The sequence below is a fragment of the Zingiber officinale genome, chromosome 2A, assembly GCF_018446385.1.
Source record: "Zingiber officinale cultivar Zhangliang chromosome 2A, Zo_v1.1, whole genome shotgun sequence".
Taxonomy (NCBI): domain Eukaryota; kingdom Viridiplantae; phylum Streptophyta; class Magnoliopsida; order Zingiberales; family Zingiberaceae; genus Zingiber; species Zingiber officinale.
In genome coordinates, this window is record NC_055988.1 from 138,022,659 (window position 1) to 138,035,985 (window position 13,327).

General features: G+C 38.4%; 1 protein-coding gene across 1 annotated transcript; it reads left to right on the forward strand.

The window, feature by feature from the left end:
* Nucleotides 1-880: 880 nt before the first annotated feature.
* LOC122044032 (3-epi-6-deoxocathasterone 23-monooxygenase CYP90C1-like) lies at nt 881-9,246 on the forward strand. The gene is made up of 9 exons (XM_042604579.1): nt 881-1,239; nt 7,361-7,682; nt 7,799-7,948; nt 8,059-8,313; nt 8,400-8,489; nt 8,558-8,636; nt 8,718-8,824; nt 8,926-9,050; nt 9,144-9,246. Exons 1-9 carry the CDS (start codon nt 881-883, stop codon nt 9,244-9,246), a joined length of 1,590 nt encoding a protein of 529 aa, XP_042460513.1.
* The last annotated feature ends 4,081 nt before the right edge of the window (nt 9,247-13,327 follow it).

Genomic DNA, 13,327 nt, shown 5'->3' on the forward strand with positions numbered 1-13,327 from the left:
GTATGATTTGGGAAGCGTGCACACGTCTCCTGGGAGCTCTATATAAGAAGCCTCAAAGCTTCATCGGAGGTATGTTTTTCATCACTATAGCTACAGTCACGCTGTTGCTCCTTTCTTCTCTACTTCATTTGCTTGCCGCCGATAGCTGACTTGAGCGTCGGAGGGCCATCGCCGGGGAACCCCTCCTCGGCTCGGCACTAACGACTCTATGGTTGCATGCTTAGCTCGTTAGAGGTCCGCATCACCTTCAGTCGACATCCAGTCAACGTAAGCGCCATCTTCCCAACGTCCGTCTACTCACACTCGGACAGGATCACTGATAACCATGATTTAGCTATATTATTGTGATTCATAATGCATATTTTTGATGGTCTATTCATAGCTTAAACTCACATATACATTACATTTTGTAATTGCATTTGATTTTGGACCTAATTGTGAATTAGCTAATTTTCATGGTATTTGGTGCTAATATTTGATTCTTATTTTGTAGGCATCAAAAGGGTCATGGGCCCGATCAGATCAGGCTGCATTTGGGCTCAAATCAAGGGCTAATCAAGTCGATCAAGCCTCGGAGCATTATAGGCCGTTCATCCAAGATTGAGCATATCTGAGCCATCCGTTGAAGATCCGGCTCATCTAACCTAATGAGGGATAGATCTGAGCCATAGATGAGGATCCAGAGGTTTTGATCCAGATCTGAAGACATCACAGCCGTTGATCAAGCCAGAAACGACCTGGACCGTCCGATCAGATTGGGAGAGGTTTAAAAGCTTTGAGAAGCTACAGTGTCTTGCGGGCTCGGCTTCCTCGCGACATTCCACTATAGCTTCTTCTTCTCCACCGCGACGCCGAAGTCCCCATTCCAAATTCCAAATCAATGAGCAATTCTTCTTCATCGCCGGCGATTCCCGAGCTCCGGCGATCTTCGTCCGAGGCCACAGAGCGCGGTCGAGGGTGTTTCCCAGTCCGCAGTGTTGGTTCTGCTCCGCCGCAATCCAGCTCGAGGGTGTTTCCCAGATTTGGATCTTCATTAGTCACCGGAGGACGAGGGCGGTTCCCAGTAGCTCCGGATTTCCTTTCATCACCATTTCATCAGCTGCATTTGACTGGATCTGATCAGCCAATCAAGTGTGCACAATTCCAGATCCAGCCTCTGTTTTCTCGTGCGTTGAGGATTCCAGCCGGTTGTGAGCCCGAAGGATGTTTTCCGGAGGCTATGAACATTCATCTGGATGAGTAGGAAGCTCTAGATTCAAAGTTGGTTGCCCGAAGGATGTTTTCCAGAGGCATCTCTGTCTTTTCGGCAGAATGAAGAAGGTTTTGCTACGGATTTGGATGTGGAATGCTTAGGGTTTAGTTTTTATTATCTTTGTCTTTAAATTGTTCATCACATTGCTCAGATCTTGTGATCTGATTACGTTTCTTTGCAATTTCTATTTTGTTTCATGTTTCCTTATGCAATTCTGTTTGTGATTTCTTGCTTACAAACCCCACCCTTAGACCTAATTCTAATTAGTTTTTGCAATTCTGATACTAACAGTTTGTAGAGTTTTAAGATTTAGTTAGCAATTCAATCTTTGTTTCTATAATTTTGTTTAAGTGTTGGAATGTTAATTTGATGTTTAGATTGCTACCTCTATTCAATTTTATTGTGACTGAATTCTTGAAATGGTTGTTGAAGTGATTGAAATTAAGGATTGTATGTAGTTTGGTCAATTAATGATTTTATGATTCTTGATTGATGAGAATGCCTAATAACTTTGTTAATGTGAGAAATCAATTTTGAATCAAATCTAGAGTTCACACACACATTTTGCTAGTAACCCTTGGAAAAAAATACGACTTGGGACTCGTTGCTACAACGCTTGTATTAATTTTAATGAGTTTCAATTTTAATTAATTTGATGTGCCACGTGACATGCAAATGGCTAACACCAATCACCTTGGTTATGTTATTACCTGATAATCACATAACCAATATTATACATGATAACTTTAACCAAATGCACCCTAGAAACTATTTCAAAATTTTCCTGACATTATTTTGGCTATGACCAAAGGGGAGAATGAGAGATGAGAGCTTAAGTTTAGGGGGAGGTTATTTTGTAAATTGTAAAATTTTAGTTTTAATTGTTTCTTTTATCTCTATGTTTTCCCTAACTCTAACTCAGGTGGATGCACATCAAAAAAGGGGGAATTGTTGGTAACCCAAGATAGTTTTGATGTGGTTAATCGAGTTAAGTTAAGTCTTGTGTTTGTTTGATATATTGTGTCTAAGTGTGCAGGAACTTAGGAGTACAGGAAGTCGAGCGAAAGACGCATCTAGCGAGAAGGATAGTATGGGAGAGAGTCGACGGACTCGGTGCGTTCGAGGGACGAGACACTACAGAAGAGTACGTTGGCGGACGAGAAGGAGATGCCTGACGTTTTCGAGGGATGAGAAGCTGGAGCGGAAGACTGCTCGAGAATGCCGAATAATGGGTTTGAGTGAGCCCTATTCCCGATGTCTGAAATCAACCAAGCGAGCGGAATCGGAGCGGAAGACCCGGACAAAAAGTCAACTTGAAGTTGACTGTGGTTCAAGCGCTCGGATTGATCTGGTCTTGCGGGGGCGCCTTTGCGAGGTGCCGCTATACGAAGGAGATCCGGGCGCCTAGAACCCTTCCAGGCGCTTGGACCAGAGATTTTATCTAAACCCGTTCTGTCACGATCCTTTGCGACGCGGATAAAATTTTATCCACACCAGGCGCCCGAAACCTTTCCATGCGTCCGAATCAGGGTTATAAATACAACCATGATTCCAATAGTTCAGTATCACTTGTACACGAGTTTCTTTACTGTTCTACTGCTTTAATTTGATTGTGTACTTCCAACGCTTGTAAGAGGCTTCTCCGCTTACGCCGAAAGTAAAATTTGATTAGTGCTTCAAAGTTTTGGATTAACAACATTTTCGGTTGTGACCAAGTAAAATTGATAATCTCTTTCTTTTAATTGGTTTATCAATTTTTTTTTATATAAGTACTATAATATTTCAAGAAATCAAGAAAGATTTCATTTTCTTTTTGAAGAGCAATTTACCCTTCTTACCGGTTACACGGATCCTAACAGATTTCTCTAATTTACTCTAGAATAACATCGATATTTTCTTTATACTCTCCAAATTTTATCCATGCTAAAGTTATAAAATTTTAAAAGCATTTAAGCCATCAATGAATTTCGACCTAAATCAATGAACCCAGATAAATCAGTTTCAGTCCAAACTTTATCTACTATGTTCCTATTAATCAGTGTAGTCACACATATTCAAAAACTCTTGATTTATAGCCTTTATTAATTTATAAAAATTATTTAAAAAATTCAGCCTTCTTTACTTTTAACACAGTTTCCTATCTGAACATAGACGCCTCTTATGTACTCTACAACAACACCAATGACAGACCTAGATAAATCAGTTTGAGTCCAAACTTTATCCGTCTTTTACTCTCTGATCACTATCCTCAAAAACTCTTAATTCATGAACCTATATATTAGGAATTCAATCTTTTTTTTTTACCTTTGGCACAGTATGATATCAGAATTTATAGACCTTTGATTGAGCTTCCTTGCACTCTTCTAATCTTGTTAGAAGCATATACGAAACTCATTGATTAACCTAAATAAATTAGGTTTAATCCAAATTTTATTTAATAGGTTCCTTATCAAATAAAACTCAGGCGTGTGCAATGGCGTAGCCAGGATCATCACTCGCCCTGAGCTAAATCTTAGTTCAATAGCTCCATCACTAATCCTAAACTAAATCTTAGTTCAATTGTTCCATCATTGATGTTCATATATGACCTATTCCAGTATTGCTCCATCATTGATGTTCATATATGACCTATTCCAGTATTGACATAAAATAATATTGTCAAAAGTGGTTGTTATAAAAAAAATTGGCTGGGCTAAACTGGGCTGGAGCCCAATGCAGCCCTGAAATAATATTGCAAGGAGTGATGGATACATGAAGATTATCTGGGCTGCACTGGGCTAAAGCCCAGTGTAGCCCAGCCTTGGCTACCCCAGTGGGCGTGTGAAATAAACCTATTAGATAAAATTTGGACTGATACTGATTAATTATTTAATATTAAATTATAAGAAACCTATTGAATTATTATTATTATTATTTATTTTTTTATTTTTATTTTAGTTTTCATTTACTTTTTCTCTCTTGTAATTAGCTATTAAAAAAGATAGAAAATTTTAAAACTAAAAATAGTTTTTTTTGGTTTTCCTTTTATAAATATTCTTTTGTAATTTTATAAATTATTTTATTTATTAAAATTTCAAATTTTAAAATAACAATATAGATAAATTCAGAGGACCACTGTGAATGAAAGTAAGAATCAAATTGAGCTCTTTAGAGTCATTAATGATTTTTATCAAGACTCATTGATGAATTTAAAAAACTCAATTTTTTAAAAAGCTATATTAATAAATAATGTTAATTTGATATAAATTTTAGATTTGTAAGGTCCTTTTATATACTATGTTTTCTATTTAATTTAATTTAATTTTTTATTATTTTTATTTCACTTTTTCTTGGTTTCTTATAATTAGATATTAAATAATAAAAAATATTTTTTATTAACCTTTTTAATATATATATATATATATATATATATATATATATATAATAAAATTTAAATTAAACTTCTAAAGCTAAAAATAAAAAAATAAATTTAGGCAATCATGAAAAGTTTAATAACATACTTTTTTTTTAAAAAAATAAATAATTAAGCTCATTAGGGAGGATCATCAATGTTTTCTATGAAATACTTGATGAAATAATTATTTTTTTTCATAATTTGGTGATCCATTTGATTGAATTTAAATAAGGGAAATTATTTTTTTTAATTTAAATTTACGGCTAAAATAGACAGGAAAGATATTTTAGAAATTTAATTTGTCCTTGGATAAATTAAAAAAACTAGGTGTCCCGTTATTTTCCATTTATTACATGACTTAACAGCACCTCAAAGGCATAAAGTGGTCTTGCGACACTTGCCATATTCCTTCCATGTATCCAAAGATGTCAGGTTGTCTAAGTTTGGCTTGTATTGTTACCATCCCCTTTTAACACTAAAACCAAATTAAATAGACATGAGTTGCGATGGGAGATATATGGCAAATCTTTCCTTGATCCTCTCATGAGTTCTTCTTCTCTTCTCCCTCTGTCCAACAAAATGGATTGGAGTGGCTTGGTTTGTGGTGCAGTTTTTGGCATTGCAGTGGTGTATCTGTGCTCCTGTTGGTGGGGAGTGAAGAAGAAGAGTAGTCACTCCAAGATTCCAAATGGACGGCGAGGATGGCCTTTGATCGGAGAGACCATCCAGTTTATTAAATCCGATCATGTCAGATTCATGCAAATGCGTCGATCATTGTAAGCATATTAATTTTTTTCTTTCTTTCAGTTTCAGATCTTTATTTGGATCATTGACCATCGAGAATATTTTTACATGCCCTCTATGCCATTTTAAAATGGCCTGTTCTCATTCACTATAATATTCTGTTTGATTCTTTCAATTCAATCTTTTGTTCTGAAATTTAAACGGATGATTAGTGGTTCAAGAGTTTTTGTTTCATCTTGTTTACTTAGAGAGAAGGAGCAAGTAAAGAGTTTGAATAAAAGGCGGTCTGCGCATGAAGCCTCCGCTAGTGTGGAGTCTTAAGAAGGATCATATTACATTAGATCTTTTACACATAGTTATTGGATATTGGAGCCTTAATGGACTAATATTGATTTTATGGAAAAATCGGAATGTCATCAATAGATAGAAGTCATAATTGACTTCAAAATTGAAATCTACGTTTCACGTAGATAGATTTAGACTATTAATTTGCTTAAAACCGATTAAAGGTGAATGAGAAATTAATTGTTTAAAGTCGGCCCAAATAAATATTAATTACTCATTAATGATATATAAGGAAATGCATGGGAGAATAGTCCCACATCGGAAATTTTCGATGTACATTCTTTGCTTATTAATGATGCTGTGTTAATGGAGTTAACTCAGAAAAAAACCAGGTGCTCTCTTCTCAGGGGCAAGCAGTGAGCCCGCCATCCCGATCTGACCACTTGGGATGAGACTTGATCTGAAGCGTTAGATCGAATGGATCAGTAGATTCAGATCTGATGACTGATGATAATAGGCGAGATCTGAGGGTCACAACTCTTCAGATATGATGGATGAAATTAAAGTAGGATATGTGAAGGATTATAACTCTTCAGAATGGATGATCCAGATCGATCCAGTCTAAAGAACATATCCACTCACCTAAAAGACAATTCACTTTGAATTTTATACATGGATTGTTTGCAAAGTATGTATATGTTCAATCTACCTTTTGTTTGATGAAGACAGAATAGAAGAATATATAAAAAATATATAATTATTATTTAATTATAAGTGTCTGCATCTGTCATTGTCTAATAAATTAACTAGTCATAGTCTGATATCATGATACAACGTCTTTCTAAATACAACAATATCAATATACATCATAATACTTGTGATGAATTAACTTGTTATTTTCAGCGGCGAAAATTGATGAGTGCAATTAAATTGAATTTGAATTTCTAAAATTGTAAGAAAATTAGAGTATATCAAATTGTAAGAAAATTGATGAGTGCCCTGCACACCCAGTTGAGCATGGGAGTCAGGCATAGGAGTCGGACAAGTATATATAAAGATTTTTTTGTGTACATCAATGACCACCGTGGGCACCTCCTCACAATGAAAATAATCGAGACGTCTGGAAGTAACTCGGGTGCCCTGTCTTATGAGGGTCGCTCACAGTGGTCGCCCACCATGGATGTGCAGGCTAACTGGCCTACACACAAACAAACATGTTACACTAGGTGTCTGTGCTATGCGCACCTGTGTGTGTCTAGCATAATTTATTATTTTTTTAAATTTATGGTTATGCCAATCAAATTTTAAGGGGCGTTTAGTTAAATGATGGGAATGACTATGGATATGAGTTTGATAGTAGGATGGAATGTGAATAGAAATGGAAATGAAATCCATCAAGTTATATGAGTTTGGTTGATTCCCATAAATCTAGTAATCATTCTCAAAATGTCATTCCCAATTCTCAAACCCACAATCCAAATACTATCTTTTACTATCATTCCATTTCCTCATTTCTAAATTCATCAACTAAACACCCCCTTAGTATTAGAGTTTAAGGGTTGAATTATAATATTAAGTAAAAATTTTAAGATAGATTTTTTTTTTTATTGAGGTATATACCAAGTAGGGTTATAACAACTACATGCATGGATGCATGCATCATCAACTGTAATGTACTTCTCCAGGTACGGCAAGGTGTTCAAGACTCACCTCTTAGGAAGGCCATTGATCATGTCCACCGACCCTGAAATCAACAGTGCAGTGATGCAGAATGGGAAAGCGTTTGCTCCCTTCTACCCCAAGTCCATTATCGAGCTGTCGGGCAAGTATTCCATCCTCAAAATGGATGCCAACCTCCACAAGCGATTCCATGGCCTCATCTCCAAGTTCCTCAAGTCCGAAGAGTCACTGCAATTCATCACTAGAAACGTCGCCAGCTCTGTCAACCTCGCCGTCCATGCATGGGAAGAGAAGCACAGAATCTACGTCCAAGATGAAACATATCAGGTCACAACAAATTAAATTAGATGCATGCTTACTCTCTTGTTAGCTAATTAAATCTTCATGTATTAATCAAGTCTGTTTTGTCCTTCTATTAATCAAGTCTTTTGATGCTCTCTTAGATAGCATTTCCAATGCTGGTTTGGAGCTTACTGGGAATCGTATCAGACAAAGAGATGGATCTTTTGAAGGAGGAGTTCACCGAAGTACTCAAAGGCATCATATGTATCCCTATTAAGTTCCCTGGAACAAGGCTGTACAAGTCACTGAAGGCATGCATGCCCACCATCTTTAATCTTGGTTCCTTTTTCATTAATTTCCAGTTTTTGGAGTCGTGTTATACTGATTGGTTTGAGTAATTACCTAATGATGAGGCATGCAGGCCAAGGAGAGAATGATGATTCTGGTGAAAGAGATCATCAAACAGAAGGCTGAGAGGAATGACGACCGAGCAAGGACATGCGTGGCTGATGTTTTGATCAGTGAATTCCATGAGTCCAGTGACGAAACAACTGTTGAGATGATAAGCAACGTAATCATAGAGATGATGATTCCAGGGCACCACTCGGTGCCCATACTCATGACGCTCGCACTCAAGTATATTAGTGATTCACCTGCTGTTCGCAAGAGATTACTGGTATTAATTGCGCTAGTGAGATCCTTAATTATTGTTCATCATGGATTAATTAATCAGTTAATTATTTCTTAATGCTTCTCAATTAGGAAGAGAATCTGGAGCTAAAGAAGAGGAAAAGCCGAATCGGTGATGATTACCAATGGTCGGACTACCTGTCGCTGCCTTTCACTCAAAATGTGAGTTGCTCTGAACACTTGAACCATTCCCCATGCGAAAGAAATGACTTTGGTGTGCGTTTAATTAGGTAATTTACGAGACTCTTAGGATGGCAAACATTGTCAATTCTATTTGGAGAAAGTCCCTCGCGGATACCGAGATTAAAGGTGCATGTGCTTTCAGATGCCTCTGCCAATAAAATGACTATAGTACGCAACTCAACCTTGGAAATATGTTTTAATTTCCAGGGTACTTATTTCCTAAGGGATGGTGCGTGGCTACGTCCTTCACCACCGTCCACTTTGATGAAAGCATTTATGAAAATCCGTTTGAGTTCAATCCGTGGAGATGGGAGGTGCTCCTTAAATTAACTTCTCCCAGCAGCACATGCAGTACTATGACTTAAGAGATAATTAATTGGCCTCCAATTAGTGATGGTTTGTTGATGATGAACAGGGCAAAGGAGGACTAAACCAAACCACGTTTACTCCGTTCGGAGGTGGGCAGAGGCTCTGTCCGGGATACATCATTACCAGATTGGAAGTATCGATTTTTCTCCACCATTTCGTTACCAGTTTCAGGTGTTTGATTACTGCGAGAACAAGTTTTTTTTCTTCTCTCTCTCTCTAATGACTGTTGCTAACTTCATGAGTGTATGTTTGTTTTTCTCATAGCTGGGTTGCCGAGGATGACAAAATCATCACTTTTCCCACGGTGAAGATGAAGAACAGACTTCCAGTAATACTCTCACCGATTTCTGATCCTCTTGGTGATTAATCTGCAATTGTTTCTGGCTCTATATTTAGAGTTCGGAGTTACTTTTGTTAATTAATAAATGGTACGTATACCAGCTGTTTAATAAATTAAAGGGCCTGTACATGTAAGCAGAATGGTGTCCCCGTTGGCCTAGAGACAGATTGGTACGTGCTGAGGGGAACGAATTATCTTTTGTCATACAAAGATGTAATTTATATTTAATTTTTTCACTCTCTCTCACCATTTTGAGATAAAATATGATTTTCTCTATAGTCCTTGATCTAGTGAGTAGGGAAGAGTCTTTGTACAGGACCTAGAGGTTAACAAATTAGTCTAGCTAGCCTAGCGGGATCTCTCTTGATCGGCTACCACCGATCGGACAATCCTTCAAAGAGTCTCACTCCCCGGTTCTACAGGACACTCACGTGGATCCACTCCCCATTCTCCTCTATCTCTCGATCGACTACCATCGATCGGACAATCCCTCAAAAGAACCCACTCCTCGGCTCTGTCGGATTCTCACGGGATTTGCTCCCCGTTCTCCTCTCTCTCTAGATCGGTTATCGCCGATCGAATAGTCCCTTAAAGGGACCTACTACTCGGCTCTGCCGGACACTCACGGGGATCCACCCCCGTTCTCCTCTCTCCCGATCAGCTATCGCCATTCGGACTGGGGGTCAAAAGGCTAACACTGGAGTTTGTTAGACCGCTTATAGAACTCCACTCCCTCTTAAGATGTTATCACAACCCATTTAAGGCTTATGAGAAAGTGAGCTCTCTGCGTAAGACCCATTTACCAATTAGCAACCCAATAGACCTCCTAGCTCGTAAGCCCATTGTACCATTAATGCAACACATGGGTTTGTTAGAGAGTCAGAATATTGTATCTGTGTATACGCAATACACCCTCCCCATACCTGTGATATGACTACCAGATACAATGTAAGCATGGCGATGGGACTAATTGTCTGACAATGAGATAATGCCTTATTAAATATAGGGATTGTGAGAGACATTATAAAAGGGAATCCTTCTCCACTGGTACAGGTATACGCATATGCCACTTCTCATACTTCCTTCGTTTATGCCACCACTTTGTTTTTCTCCATCCCTAACTTGATCTTCGAAATAGCTATGCCAGGGACTCTCCTGACCTACTTACTGACGATTTCTTTTTCCCTTTGTTGATATTCGCAAGTGATTCCTGGAGTTCTTCAGTGAAGGTCTTGTTCTTAGTCAACTTCCAAGCCAGCTCACTAGCGCTCCATGACTAACCGCTTCCAAACGAGATTAAATTTAGCGTCGTCTGTGGGAACCTCTTCGCTTGATCTAGAATGTGGAGATGGATGACACTCATAAATTTGCAACTGTTACATTGTCACAAGAAGATTTGGATCTGCTGGTTGCTTTGGAGCAAATGCAATAAGCGGCGGACTTGTCCCTCTCAAAGGCACAAGTTGTTGGTGCAGTTAGCACTAACGGTCTAACTCAGGTTTTGATGAATGACAATGTATGTTAAGTTAGGTTTGTTATAATCTAACACTTTTATTGAGTGTGCAAGAGAAGTCTAGATAGGACGACGGGCTGATCGGATATCTGACACGAAGCCCAGCTAGGTCGACGGGCCGACCGGATAGCTGGCACGAAACCCAGCTAGATCAACGGGTTGACTGGATAGCTGACACGAAGCCCAGCTAGGTCAACGGGCTGATCAGATAGCTGGCACGAAGTCCAAACAAGTCGACGGGTTGACCGGATGTCTGGCAGGTAAGTCACTAGAGGGGAGTAACTTGGTGAGGACTTGTTCCCCGTTCGAGGGAACAATAGACATCAATCTAACTTAGAACCATTTTGGGAATCTAAGTTGAGATCGTGACTAGATTCTGATCTCGGAGAGACAGAATCTAATTACTGCACTTTTTAATATACTTGGACTAACATTTTATTTTGTAGGGTAGTATAACTTTTATTTTACCTCGGTCTAACATTTTCTTGTAGGAAAATGAATTTATGGAAAATGGGGGCCCTTCCAGGCGCTTGAAAGGGATTCAGGCGCTCGGAGTTGGTCCGAGCACCCGGAATTGGTCCCGGCGCCCGGAAGGCAAAAGTCTATCTCGTCGAAAATGTGGAGCGCGCTGATTGGCAGGGCCGACGTCACGGTCCAAGCGCCCGGAGCACTCCTATAAAAGGAGCCTTCCTCCAGAGCTACGAACAACACATTCTTTTCACGATTGCTCTGTTGCGCTCTGCTCTTGCGACGTTGCGAAACTTCTCTGACAACTTGCGGCTCAAGTTTTTTTTTTATTGTTGTCGGTATTTCTTTTAAGAGTTCTTGTACTTATCTTTGTAATCATTTTTGTGAACTGCTAGTGAATTACCCAACGAAAGCACTCAACGAGACCAACGACTACTGCTCTAAGATCCACAATTGTTGATCGCTTCCGAATAGACAATCCACTATAGCTCTTCTCTCCGAAAACTTTCGGAGAAAAAGCAAACTCATACAAATATGAAGGTGGATAGTAACAAACTAATATCACCTTAAATGAGTGCAATAAATAAAAGTATACGAACAACGTGGAGAGTTTAGATCAAGCGTAGATTGTCAGTGTGCCTCACAGTGTCGTAGTAGACAATCTTGCATGAACAACAGCAGTAGGAACGAGATGGAGCATGGAGAGAATGGATTGATGAACTTCAGACCACGAGGCTTCTTTTATAAGCTTCTATCAGTCAACTAGAAATTATTCAGTTGACTGAACATGATCAGTCGACTGAACCTCTATCAAACGACTGGTCATTCCTCCTTTCCTTACTTGCTCGGATCCGAATTGAGCGATCCCGCCAAATCCAAATTTTCAGTTAACTAAACCCTGATCAGTTGACTGGTTCCCAGGGGTTTCCTTCCCTGCGATGATCCGATTATATCTGATATATCTTTCCATATATAGGGTTTGGTCAATTAATCTTCCTGATTAGTTGACTGAACCAACCTTCCCTTCTCGGATCTACTTGTGCTTATGCACCTGGATCAATCGATTAAAGCTCCCTATTCAGTCGACTGAACCCCTTAGTCAAAGCAAACTTTACTTTTCTACAAAACAAAATTAGCACAGAGATAATAGAAATAACAATCTTGTAAACTAGAATTAGATAATAGATAATAATAGTATGCATGAGTAATATAGACATCTAGAACTTTCTTAATCTCAATTTAGAAACTTTCATTGGTTTCTTTAGTTAGATTATCAGTGTGCCTCACAGTGTCGTAGTAGACAATCTTGCATGAACAACAGCAGTAGGAACGAGATGGAGCATGGAGAGAATGGATTGATGAACTTCAGACCACGAGGCTTCTTTTATAAGCTTCTATCAGTCAACTAGAAATTATTCAGTTGACTGAACATGATCAGTCGACTGAACCTCTATCAAACGACTGGTCATTCCTCCTTTCCTTACTTGCTCGGATCCGAATTGAGCGATCCCGCCAAATCCAAATTTTCAGTTAACTAAACCCTGATCAGTTGACTGGTTCCCAGGGGTTTCCTTCCCTGCGATGATCCGATTATATCTGATATATCTTTCCATATATAGGGTTTGGTCAATTAATCTTCCTGATTAGTTGACTGAACCAACCTTCCCTTCTCGGATCTACTTGTGCTTATGCACTTGGATCAATCGATTAAAGCTCCCTATTCAGTCGACTGAACCCCTTAGTCAAAGCAAACTTTACTTTTCTACAAAACAAAATTAGCACAGAGATAATAGAAATAACAATCTTGTAAACTAGAATTAGATAATAGATAATAATAGTATGCATGAGTAATATAGACATATAGAACTTTCTTAATCTCAATTTAGAAACTTTCATTGGTTTCTTTAGTTAGATTATCACCTAAGGTTTGTTTTGATTGGGATGCAACATCACTATTCTTCTTCTCAGAAGAACCACTCCACTCAAGGAGCTTACCTAGACTTATCCGCCAAATATCTAGTCCTCCAGACATATTTAGACTTTCTCTGATCCACTAAGACTTTTCATTTAATAATAAATTAGCATAGTAGCAATAATATTAATGCAAAATAGTGTTAACAATGTATA

Excerpts from the sequence above, each read along its gene's own strand:
- LOC122044032 (XM_042604579.1), top strand. The coding sequence starts at position 881 with ATGAGCAATTCTTCTTCATCGCCGGCGATTCCCGAGCTCCGGCGATCT. Across the intron at positions 7,683-7,798 it reads TCCAAGATGAAACATATCAG|ATAGCATTTCCAATGCTGGT; the intron begins GTCACAACAAAT and ends ATGCTCTCTTAG. Across the intron at positions 8,490-8,557 it reads CGCTGCCTTTCACTCAAAAT|GTAATTTACGAGACTCTTAG; the intron begins GTGAGTTGCTCT and ends GCGTTTAATTAG.